General features: G+C 41.6%; 1 protein-coding gene across 1 annotated transcript in view; it reads right to left on the reverse strand.

The window, feature by feature from the left end:
- Window positions 1-871: 871 nt before the first annotated feature.
- fhip1aa (FHF complex subunit HOOK interacting protein 1Aa) overlaps window positions 872-13,256 on the reverse strand; it is a 37,602-nt gene continuing 25,217 nt past the window's right edge. The window contains exons 17-21 of the mRNA XM_070439445.1: window positions 12,101-12,314; window positions 8,236-9,309; window positions 7,699-7,877; window positions 4,660-4,780; window positions 872-3,867 (exon numbers count right to left, since the gene is read on the reverse strand). Coding sequence (XP_070295546.1) covers window positions 3,665-3,867; window positions 4,660-4,780; window positions 7,699-7,877; window positions 8,236-9,309; window positions 12,101-12,314 — 1,791 coding nt within the window. The 3' untranslated portion in view covers window positions 872-3,664. The remainder of the gene's footprint in view (window positions 3,868-4,659; window positions 4,781-7,698; window positions 7,878-8,235; window positions 9,310-12,100; window positions 12,315-13,256) is intronic.

The raw sequence follows: 13,256 nt of genomic DNA on the forward strand, positions 1-13,256 counted from the left end.
ATGAATCAGGAGCGCACCAGAGGACTGAAGTACTATACGCAATGCATCTCCTTATACTCTCCCTAAAATGGATCGGATTAGGAATGATTTAGAGGTCAGTGTTCAGAGGAAGTAGTCATGAGTAGTGAGCGCCCCCTTGTGGCTGTCAAGTGAAGGAGATACATCTTTCGTTTAGCCTTCTATGCTTGTCTCTAGAGTTAGGCATCTCTTTTACATTATTTGCTTGAATATTGAGTTGTCAAATCACGAGGTAATTCAATACTGGTTGGCTGTGTGCATGTGACTTCAATTTTAGTAACGTAGGTGGTTGCCTCCCATTCATCCCCTTTGTTTCTATTGAATGCCGTATGCAGTGACCTATCTAAGAGGTATTGTACTTCTTGATAAAAAAAAAAAAGAGGGTTTGTGTCTGGCTGCTGTTTTAGTGCCTGTGAAGAAGACCTAGTTTTGAACAGAAGCTGGGTCACTGGATGAATGGCTGTCAGAAGCCCTGTTTATACCTGCTGTTAACATTCGTCCTGATCTTGTCCGTTTACACTTAGATCTGATCACAATGCGTTTTTTAATCGTCCAAAAATGTAGCCACAATCAGAATTAGACAAGATCAGGACAAAGGCTGCATGTTAGAACCAGGTATGAACAGGGCTAGAGGGGGGATTGTTTACTAAATGAGGCCAGAGGAGTCCACTGAACAAACCATTGAAAACACAACCACTTCTGGGCGAAAGAGGAAGGAAAAGTGTTTTCCCTGTGTTTTGCATTTCACTTTGCCGAGGTGAAGCTAAAATGTAAATTTGGGTAGAGAAGCTATCAAGTCAAAACACATGACATAATATTTATCTGTTCTTCAATAAAAACGTATTATAAAGAATACACTAATACATGTCTTTATTAAAGTAATCATTCCTTGGAACCTCTGACTTTAATGACAGAAGAATACACACTGGAGTAACCTGACAAGGTCATCGCTGACATCTAAAATGGATGCTAATAGTTGTAGAAAGGGAGAAACTAGACTACTTCTCTTTGGAATGAAACCTCTATGCAGCTGAAGAGAACTGTGCCTCTAAATTTGGTTGAAATAAATGTGCTCCACACAACATTCTACTACAAGAAAATATGGAGTACATCACCAAATGTAGCAATGGCAAGAAATGATGCATTCCATAACTGTCCATCAGTCCAATTTGTGGACTAGTTCGAGCAGACAGTGGTATATTCTTGACTTCGCAGCTGCATCCACATTCATCCTCTGGGTCATGTTCGTTAGGATGCACCATAGGAAAAAGTTTTGCAACCGAAAACAAAAAAGAGCATTTCTAAATGGATAAGCTCACTTTTATGCCTACTGAACATGACCATGCTTAGCCCAGAGTAGACACTGTAAGCAACAGGAGGAACTTCATTCAAAATTCAGGCACCAAGTAGTTCTTTCCTAACATACCGATTTAATAGGGACAGGCATTGTAACAAAATGTCTCCTTGGTTGAAATCAAAACCTTAAATAAAATGAAGTCAATTAAAACCAAGGCTATTTATTTGTTGCTAATGGTAGACCATGTCTTAGTCTGGAATTCAAACTTAAACATTGGTGAAATGGAGCATATCAGCTTGGATTTCAGGCTACCCATGTCTTCCTGTGAGAGTTGGCCAACACTCAATGCTAAAATGAATGTGCCAAATCATTATTGAACCAACCAACAGTGACGTATTCCAATTCTCCCAACTTGACTCTTAAAAACATACAAGAAACATGCATACCCTAATACAGCAACGAGAAGACAGAAGTTACAACTTCTGTGAAAAAATATGGCAATAGAACCTCTCTACAAAACAGTTCCATTATTGTGACATTAAGTACATTCTGTATTAAATACCCAAACCCATCAGGAAACAAAACGTAATAAAGTACTCTTATACCTCAAATATCAATAATGATTTGCATAGTGTGCTGCTTCTTTGATTATTTTTCCCAATTATATACAWAAAGTACTAAAATAAGGCTAAGWCATTGAGGGCTTCCCAAACGGCACCCATTACCCCAWATAGTGCACTAMTCTTGATTTATAYGGTCAAAAGTAGTGCACTACATAGGAAATAAGGTGTTGTTTTGGATGCCAACATTGAGTGCATCACCCTGATATGGAAAGCTCCTTTTAGAGAGATATCATTATAAATAACGTGCATTCAGTGGACAGGACCTGGTGCACCATGGGAAAATGGAGTTAGCCGCAGCATTGAGAACTGACGTCAGAAGAACCCAGTGTCCTTAAGTACACCCCAAAATWAAAAAAAACAACTTCTAACTTGAATATCTAATGTGCATTGAAAACATAACATAATTGAAATAGGTCTATTGAACAAAGAAAGTCTTTGATTTAAGGTATTTAGCGAAACACAAACTTGTTTTGTACAGTGAGCCTGATCGTCTAAAGTTACTAGGCCTCTCCTTCAGTCAAGAGTTTTGAACAACGACCACCAGATACATAACATTAGGGAATGCCATGGTCTACACCAACTCAGAAAGTAAGTATGAGATGATTGGGACTCCCACTAGCATCCCACTTCTAACGCGCTAACCAGTAGTTYAGAGTGGTGCTGCTAGGGTACTTGTCACTGGTACCCCGTGTTTACAGCCAAGTTAGCGTTACYCATTGTGGATTTATTATTACTTTCCCACTKTTTCTCTATTTTCTTTCTCTCTACATTGTTGGGAAGGGCCCGTAAGTAAGCATTTCACTGTTAGTCTACACCTGTTGTTTACGAAGCATGTGACAAATAACATTTGATTAGTGATAAATACTCCGCAGGGAGAGATCCTGACAAAATAGGCTCCTGATTATTTCCAGTACAGCATGCAACCCCAGGGTGACACCACGGCACCACCAGAGATTTCGGTAAGGCCACGTATAAGTCCCTATTGTACGGTGGCCATCACTACAAGACAACTAGAGCTGGTCACTGGAGAGGGTGTTGCTACCAGGGCAGTACACTGACATTTATGAATGCAATATTGTAAGTCTAAAAGCCTGAAGGGACAGGTGATGTGTCCTTTGTGTATCATTAACTTCCCATTGTTCCATTCAGCCGGTTCCATTCTATTCAGTCTTTGGTCGATTAGCCCCAAGCTTCCATTTCAGCATTCTTATTGGTTGGTGCAGGGGTTCCACCAAAGGCTTGAAGTAGGTCAGTACTTTMCAGTCATTRTAAATCACATGACCTGCTCCTTGGATGTGRCATAGGCCTATGCATACAACTCTCTGAGGGCAGAACCATATACATATGAGTCTGTCTGAGGGTATCAATGGCAAATGCATCAAATGGGTGAGAGATTCCTGTAAGTTATGTGTTACTGTACATCAGAGCCCGCCGTTTTTATATATTGGTTTGGAAAAATATATTAGCCTCAAATATATATATATATAACCCAATTTAAAAACTACCTCAGGGAGAGAGATAAAAGATGAGTGAATCAATCCAAGAGGTATAGTTTTCTTCATCAAGTAGTGTTGGAAAACATGAAAAACTTTCAAAGAGTCTTTTTAAAACGTTTAAAATGACCCGAGTGCACACAACAGGTCAGGGACAGACACTCACTCCTTCSCTGTGAGACAATGCTGCCATAACATTAKTAAAACATTATTATTACAATGTTATTATATCGTTATTCCTCCATAGGGACGTGCGATAGTATCGAGTGCTCCTGCGCAATGGCCGCCAGTTCTTTGAGGAACTCCGTGAAGAGGACGGTAGCAAAGACCTCGGTCCTGGCCAGGGAAATGGTCTTGGGCTGGGGAGGAGGAGAGCTCTTCATCATCCTTCCTGCCTCCAGGGGGGAACATTCTCGGCTGTCTCCGCAGTTTGTATCTGTGGAGGATAAGTAAATAGAGATGAAAAATAAAACATTAGTAATAGTTGCATTTAACTGCAGTTGGACATTGTAGCAAGCTCATGTTAGTCCACTTGAAAGAAGAAATTCTCCCTTTATTATCAGTCTCATTTTCCTTTTTAAATCTCATGCAATCTCCTACCAATACATTCCTTGCTCAGAGAGAAAGCTCGCATATAAAATGGTGGGGAGAAACCATTGGGAATGCAGTAGACTAGAGAAGTATGAGAAGAAGAACGTCAGAAGGACCTGAGTTGTTTCTCCATTGCTGCAATGCTTCATGACCAAGCTGAATATATTCTCCAAGTCCTCGAGGAGGAACCAAACAACACAAACTAAGCACAGATACAGTTTTAATCTTTCAGTGGTGCTTCATTGCATTGCAGTGATTAGAAACAACAGTATTGCTAGGATCATTACTGGTCTTATGATCTAGGATATTGCCTCAAATCCTCTGGAAGCCTTGCCTGTATCCATTCTAATCTCAATGACCTGGCTATTGGCAACAAAACAGACCTAAATTACATTCTAATGATGCTCATAGGATAGCTCACAATAAAGCTCAGAATTCAACATTGAACAACATCTATTCAAACAAAAGATTTATACTACCAGTAAGTAACAGTACACAGTTATACGGCTGTTATAAACACTATGTATCCTGGCAGGGAAGCCATTATGTTAGCTTCAGAACATCTAACATCTTTACTAACATGGAACCGGATATGTAGGACAGAGCATTATGGGTACTGTAGTCAATCAAGTCTCACCTTGACCCTTGACTGAACTCTCCCTGGCCAGGAGGCAGTGCTGGGCGGAGGTGATCAGCTCTGGGAAGTCCTTCTTGGTCGAGGCCTGCTGCTCTATCTGGTTCTTAAGGGAGGCTAGTACCTGATATGGAAACACATATATAGTAACATCAGTAGCACATCAGACAGGAAATACAGTGCCTTCAGAAAGTATTCACACCCCTTGACKTTTTTGTTGTGTTACAAAGAGGGATTAAATATGGATTTAATTGTAACGATCTACACAAAATACTCTGTCAAAGTGGAAGAAAAATGTTTTAATAAATGTTAGAATTTATGAAAAATAAAACACTAATACATCTTGATTAGATAATTATTCACCCACTGAGACAATACATGTTAAAAAAAACTTTGGCACCAATTACAGTTGTGAGTCTTTCTGGGTAAATCTCTAAGAGCTTTGCACAGCTGAATTGTACAATATTTGCCCATTATTATTCAAGCTCTCTCAAGTTGGTTGTTGATCATTGCTAGAAAGCCATTTTCAAGTCTTAGCCATAGATTTTCAAAGCGATTTAAGTTAAAACTGTAACTCGGCCATTCAGGAGCATTCAATGTCCTCTTGGTAAGAAACGCCAGTATAAATTTGGTCTTGTGTTTTAGGTTATTTTCCTGCTGAAAGGTGAATTAGTCTCCCAGTGTCTGTTGGAAAGACTGAATCAGGTTTTCCTCTAGGACTTTGCCTGTGCTTAGCTGTATTCCATTTCTTTTTATCCTAAAAAACTCCTTAGTCCTTGCTGATGACAAGCATTCCCATAACATGATGCAGCAAACACCATGTTGGAAAATATGAAGAGTGGTACTCAGTCATGTGTTGGGTTGAATTTGTACCAAACAAAGCTTTGTAATCATGGCAAAAAGTTCCTTTCTTTGCCTCATGTTTTGCAATATTACTTAAGTGTCTTGTTGCAAACAGAATGCATGTATTGGAATATTTTTATTCTGTTCAGGCTTCCTTCTTTTTACTCTGTCATTTAGGTTAGTATTGTGGAGTAACTACAATGGTGTTGATCTATTCTCAGCTTTCTCATTACACAGCCATTAAACTTTGTAAAAATCATCATTGGCCTCATGGTGAAATCCCTGAGCAGTTTCCTTCCTCTCCGGCAAATGAGTTAGGAAGGATGCCTGTATCTTTGTAATGACTGGGTGTATTGATACACCATCCAAAGCCTAATTAATAACATCACCATGCTCAGAGGAATATTCAGCGTTTGCTTTTTTACATTTTATCTACCAATCAATGCCTTTCTTTGCGAGGCATTGAAAAACCTCCCTGGTCTTTGAATCTGTGCTTGAAATGTATTATTCGATTGAGGGACCTTGCAAATAATTGTATGTTTGGGGTAGTCATTCTGAAATCCTGTTAACCACTATTATTGAACACAGAATGAGTCCATTCAATTTATGTGATTTGTTARGCACATTTTTACTCCTGAACTTACTTAGGCTTGCCATAACAAAGGGGTTGAATACTTAAAAAATGAAATGCTGAAATGTATTGAGTCTATCAAATTTCAAAAATGTTCTACTAACAWAATTCCACTTTGATATTATGGGGTATTTTGTGTAGATCAGTGACACAAAATCTAAATGTAATCCATTTTAAATTCAGGCTGTAACTCATCAGAATGTGGAAAAAGTCAAGGGGTGTGAATACTTTCTGAAGGCACTGTAGCTGCCAGAGCACAGAAAGTACAGGATAAATATTGTATCAAAGCTGCAATGAGGTAGTCTCATTCGGCGATCCTGATCTCGCGAGCTTACATTGAAACAAGATGGTGGATCAATGAGATCACCATGCTGAATWAATTTTTTGCACACATAAAACATTGTATTGTTCTATTGAGAAAAATGAATGGAATCATTGCATTTCCACAGCGCAAGATGCCTTATCAAAGAAAGTGTACATTTGTTTTGACTGAATTAAGCCAACAGGCTTTGCGTACTTGATGCCAAGAGTATTGCTATACACACTATCAGGTGTAAAACGGGTAGCTTTTGCATAAAAGCATATCACACGATTGAAAACAAAACCAGAGGCATAAACCAGACAAAACAAGGACATTAAGCAAGACAAGACACGCTGATGATGAGAGAACCAAACCGTATTCATCTCCATGACAAACAATCCACCTCTTTTAATCTGGACCCTAATGAAAATGAAGTACCCAGTGTTTGTACGTCAACAACTCGCCGTCCCCTTTCATCCCCATCCAAACATTCCCTTTAATGCGAGCTTTCAAACGGCCCCATTCCATTTTGAGTTACTTGTTTACACATCCTCTATTCAATTATGCATGAATCAGCCAGCAGGAGAGAAAAACACTGTGTTAAAGTCTCACTAGACTTGTTTCACAGCCATTTTGAACTCTGTTTTCATTGCCACGTTAAGTGTACGCCCGCTCATAGTCTGCGTCCTAAATGGCACCCTATCCCCTATATAGTGCACTACTTTTACCCAGGGTCCATAAGGCTCTGGTTAAAAGTAGTGCACTATATAGGGAATAAGGTTCCATTTGGGACACAGCCATGGTATTCATAATCTCCTCTCTAATTAATACTATTCATAACGGATCCTCCTCTCTAACTTCTAACAGGTTTTCTGTTTGTTTCATGAGTCTCCAGAGGTTTAAACAGCTTAGAGCGGTGAGGGAGAAAAGCAAACAGTTGTTTTGGGGGGACGTTTTTACACCTCTAATGCTTACTAAATGGAGCGGAGTGAAATGTTTACTAAGAGAGTTGTGTCTCTTTTGAGTAGGCGTGCATTGCAGTGTCTATGATGAGTATCTTAACAGTAGGACTGTGTCCATCTCTGGCTCAAAGTCATTGAGAGAGAACAAAGGATACAGACAGACAGACAGACTGAAAGTCAATACATAGTCAGAGATAGATGGACAGACAGACTGACAGAATTATTGGAATCCAGGAGCGGGAGTGGACACTGGGCTGGTGACAGTCACACTCACAGTCGCGCACACACACACACACTCTCTGTACCTGATAGAGTGAGCGCACGCTGGGCTGGAACACCATGTTGGTGTTGAGGAGGAAGGATTGCAGCAGGGGCTGGGGGTAGGCAGCCAGCTGGGCCAGTATACCAGTCAGCAGGAGGTTGACATGGAGAGAGTTATCCAGCATGTTCTCCAGACGTGACAACAGCACACTGACAAATGGCCCTACAGGAAGAGAGAAAGAGAGTCTTCACTCAGATTGTCAAACCTGGTTAAAGATCAAGAACAAGCCTTAAAGTAAGGCAGATAATACTTCAATCTACACAGGAAGAGAGAGAGACTTTACTCAGACTGAAGTTTTATCTGTCTTACTTTAAGGCTTGTTATTTAACCAGGTTTGACAGTCTGAGTAAAGCCTCTCTCTCTCTCTCTCTCTCTCTCTGAGCCAAATGCATTGTAAGATAACCACGTTGTGATTCTTCAGCAAATTCTTGACACGTGTTAGAGAGCTGACCTTCAAACCTGGTGAAGTTATTGTACAAAAGTTAAGGCTTTTATTTCTGAGAGTGTTGTTTTATCTTACCTGTAAAAGGCACCGAATGGCTCCTAGTGCTCCCACTGCGGAGCTTGGTGTCAAACAGGGACGAGTGCTGCTTCTCCAGCTCTGGCGTATCCATAGAGAAGGAGCTGAAGTCCACCTCGTCCTCCTCCATGGCGGTGACAACAGGATTCCGGAACTCTTTGTCCACCGTTTTCACAGGGCTGCTCCCCCCAGTCCCRGCCTCGTCGCTGCCCAGCGTACGAATCAGCTCCTCATACTGATCCATGAGGTCGTCCCCCACCTCAGTAGCCGAGGGGCTCTGTAGGTTGGAGTTGTGGTCCGCAACATGAGCTTTGACCTCCTTTGACCCCTTTGTGACCTCCGAGCTGTTGACCTCCATGTTGGTGGGATGGAGGGGAAGACTCAGGCCATTGCTGAGGGRGACCTCATCCTTCTCCTGCAGACTGGATTCTTTGAAATGGTMCTCCTCAAGGTTAAATTCTGAGTCCATTTCAGATTCCTCCGATTCCGGTAGTGTCTCCCTGCTGGGTCTGCGGCGATCCACAGTATCGCGGGCGTCCTTCTTTGCCACAAGGTCGTAGACCATGACATCATCCTGGAAGTCGGACTCCTCGATGTAGGAACCCTTAACCAGCATGATGGCAGTCCTCCTCATCTCCTGGATGTGTTTGGGCGGCTCGGCTGCAGGCGGCTGTGGAGGTCTACTACTCTCAGCAGCCTCGGGGGACACCACCGGACCGGCATCATAACTATCGTCCCACTCCAGCTCTAGTTGATTAGTAGGGGCTGGGKCTGTGGTCTGGGGCGGGCAGGGGGSACGAGGCCGTGGATGTGGATGTGACCTCTTGGGGTTGACCGTCTGGGCTTGGCGTCCCCTGGCCCCAGCCTCCTCCAGGGCACTGGGTTGGTACTCCTCTGGAGGGGGGKCCTCTCCATCRTAGGGGGCCGACCACACCTGGCAGGCCCGGGTGCAGCTGCTGATGCCCAGGCGGGCGTTGTAAAGGTAGTGCAGGTAGTTGACGTCCAAGTAGATCTCAGAGCCGATGACGCAGGAGTAACTCGAGCCATCCTCCTCCAAAAAGGTATCCACGGTCTCTGAAAAACAGACAGAAAGACAGGGAGCACTACAAGTCAGTAATGTATCTAACAGTGATAGACAGACAGACAAACAGAGAGACAGACAGAGAGACAGAGAGACAGAGAGAGAGAGAGAGAGAGAGAGAGAGAGAGAGAGAGAGAGAGAGAGAGAGAGAGAGGAAACAGAACAAGTCAGTGAGATGAATAATATAACTAATCCTGGCTGACACACTGCGCTGCATGCGCGCTGCATTCACGCACAGCAGAACTAATGACGTTGACAATTAACCACAGGAGGCTAAACTGATTTAATTGAGATTTCATGAGTTGATAAAAACACTTCCTAATAAGGCCTCTTATGTTATTAATCTGACAACATGAGACTTCATGTAAAGATCATACAGAACCATAACTGATGGATGTTTGAATGACTCTTAATAAGGAATAGTAAATGGTTAGGAATAATGCATTATCAATAGAACACGTTCTACTACGGGGATAGGAATAATGCTTATGAATAGAACACGTTCTACTACGGGGATAGGAATAATTGCATTATAACATAGAACAGTTCTACTACGGGATAGGAATAATGCATTATCAATAGAGACACGTTTCTTACTACGGGATAGGAATAATGCATTATCAATAGAACACGTTCTACTACGGGGATAGGAATAATGCATTATAATAGACACGTTCTACTACGGGGATAGGAATAATGCATTATCAATAGAACACGTTCTATAACGGGATAGGAATAATGCATTATCAATAGAACACGTTCTACTACGGGGATAGGAATAATGCATTATCAATAGAACACGTTCTACTACGGGATAGGAATAATGCATTATCAATAGAACACGTTCTACTACGGGGATAGGAATAATGCATTATAATAGAACACGTTCTACTACGGGGATAGGAATAATGCATTATCAATAGAACACGTTCTACTACGGGATAGGAATAATGCATTATCAATAGAACACGTTCTACTACGGGGATAGGAATAATGCATTATCAATAGAACACGTTCTACTACGGGGATAGGAATAAGCATTATAATAGAACACGTCTACTACGGGATAGGAATAATGCATTATGAATAGACACGTTCTACTACGGGGATAGGAATAATGCATTATCAATAGAACACGTTCTACTACGGGGATAGGAATAATGCATTATCAATAGAACACGTTCTACTACGGGGATAGGAATAATGCATTATCAATAGAACACGTTCTACTACGGGGATAGGAATAATGGCATTATGAATAGAACACGTTCTACTACGGGGATAGGAATAATGCATTATCAATAGAACACGTTCTACTACGGGGATAGAGAATAATGCATTATCAATAGAACACGTTCTACTACGGGATAGGATAATGCATATCAATAGAACACGTTCTACTACGGGGATAGGAATAATGCATTATCAATAGAACACGTTCTACTACGCGGGATAGGAATAATGCATTATGAATAGAACACGTTCTACTACGGGGATAGGAATAATGCATTATGAATAGAACACGTTCTACTACGGGATAGAGAATAATGCATTATCGAATAGAACACGTTCTACTACGGGGTAGGAATAATGCATTATCAATAGAACACGTTCTACTACGGGGATAGGAATAATGCATTATCAATAGAACACGTTCTACTACGGGGATAGGAATAATGCATTATGAATAGAACACGTTCTACTACGGGGATAGAATAATGCATTATTGAATAGAACACGTTCTACTACGGGATAGGAATAATGCATATCAATAGAACATGTTCTACTACGGGGATAGGAATAATGCATTATAATAGAACACGTTCTACTACGGGATAGGAATAATGCATTATGAATAGAACACGTTCTACTACGGGATAGGAATATGCTTTATCAATAGAACATGTTCTATACGGGATAGGAATAATGCATTATCAATAGAAACGTTCTACTACGGGGATAGGAATAATGCATTATGAATAGAACACGTTCTACTACGGGATAGGAAACTACATTCAGCCACGGGACCATTTTTGTCCGAGCAAATAGGCCGAAATAATTGTAAATAATTTGTACACTGCAAATTGACCACAACTAAGCGCGAACAGAGATTTTATCTATTTTTATATTTTATTTGTGGGAATACTTGGGAACAGATTTCCTAGATTAAATCATTTATTTGGTCTTCTTGGGGAGCCCAAAAAGTTCAAACACTTTGGCTGTGTGGTTTGTGTTTTGWTGGTTTTTGGTAAATACCACCTCCACAAATTAGGTCAAAGCGCTCGCCACCAACAATGTTATGACTAGTCGCAACTCAGTGAAGGAACTYTTTGTGTGTTGGAGATTTTGGCTCAGCGTAYAGCTCATTGAAGCTGCGAYTGTGAATACAGAAGAGAGGGAAGTGTGAATCAGATTAGGATCAAATGTGATCTTAATTCGTTTCGYCTACTCAGACTAAGCTGCAGCACATGGCCWAAAATCCCAAACACAAATATTCAGGCCACTTGAAACAAAGGAAACTAGATTATCTATCTCTCGACCTATAATAATGAAACCCATTGTTAAAATCCTTCAGAAGTAACAGTTTATTCTCTGAGAACCATTAAGTTCTCAGAGAAAACCATTAAGGCATTCAAAAGATCACCTTCAAATAGAAAGCAACTGGTTAAATAGGGGGTTAATTCCACTTTACTTCTGCATGTGGCATGTTACACTGTCTTGTCCTAGTGATAGGCATATATAAAGTACAGAACCAGCTAGAMATCTCCAGTGAACCTATCTTACCCATGGTGCCAGTGTTAGGACTGTTGTCTGTACCCTTTGACCAGAGGATGGAGTCCAGCTGTCTGAGGGGTGGGGGGCTGTGTTCGGGGGAGCAGCAGGAGGGTGTGAGCGCCAGGATCTTAGCGGCCGACACAGAGTAGAAATCTCTCTCCTTCACCACGCGTCTCTGGCTCAGCATCATGTGATTACAGGGGATGTTGTGAACCAGGCGAGGCAGTCATTTGAGAAACCAAGGCTGTTGAGTCTGCCGATAAGAATACGGTGATTGACAGAGTCGAAAGCCTTGGCCAGGTCGATCACTCTTGGTCCAACCCCTCAAATGGACAGACATTTCCCTACACAATTATTCAGCTGTCAGCAACTCCGACAGATAGGCAATACACCTGTTTCCACACAATCCAACCTAATCAAGACATACACCATGCCTAAAACATAACTCATTAAGGACCTAGGGGCACTATTACCTGGTTACATGCCAACTAAGTGAAGTTGCATCAGGGATACTTACTAAACAAGTATCATCAAACGCTGTGACTTCAGGCTGTCCATGGTCACTCTGCAACATTTAAACAGGTATGATGCCACGCGCCACAGGCAGCCATTTTGAAATTCAGCCTTGTAATCCCTTACTTGTTAATCCAGCCCTGTGATGTATTCCGGTCCTCTGAGGCCTTTGTTTCATCTTGTGATGTTTATCTTCTTGGTGTTTTCCAGCTGGGTACTGTGTCTCTGGCGCTGTTCCAGACTCTCATTGAGAGTACTGTGTGAGGATGTGATGCTGCAGCTCATCTTGAGGTGAGTGGGTGGGGCCTGTTCCATGTTCTATGCATGTTCATGATGATATAATGGAACATTTGGGGTGTATGATGTCTTTCTCTGTATACCTAGTTGAGGTGTACACACACACACACTTACAAATTCAGTTTCTCCTCTCAGCTAAGCCTCATGGTCTTACTATAAATCATGGTACAGCTGATTGGTTTACCATGTATGAGCCCTTACTCCGCTTTTACTCCTTAACACCCAAACACCGACCCATCTGCATTTCTTGGTACAACCATAACCCCCCGTCCTTCTAACCCAGTCTCAGTTCCCCCTACTGGGGCTCCCTAACAGGATCTATCCCCCTCCTCTGGTTCTCCAGGTACCTGATCCG

The sequence above is a fragment of the Salvelinus sp. IW2-2015 genome, unplaced genomic scaffold (genome assembly GCF_002910315.2).
Source record: "Salvelinus sp. IW2-2015 unplaced genomic scaffold, ASM291031v2 Un_scaffold1650, whole genome shotgun sequence".
In the NCBI taxonomy this organism is placed as follows: domain Eukaryota; kingdom Metazoa; phylum Chordata; class Actinopteri; order Salmoniformes; family Salmonidae; genus Salvelinus; species Salvelinus sp. IW2-2015.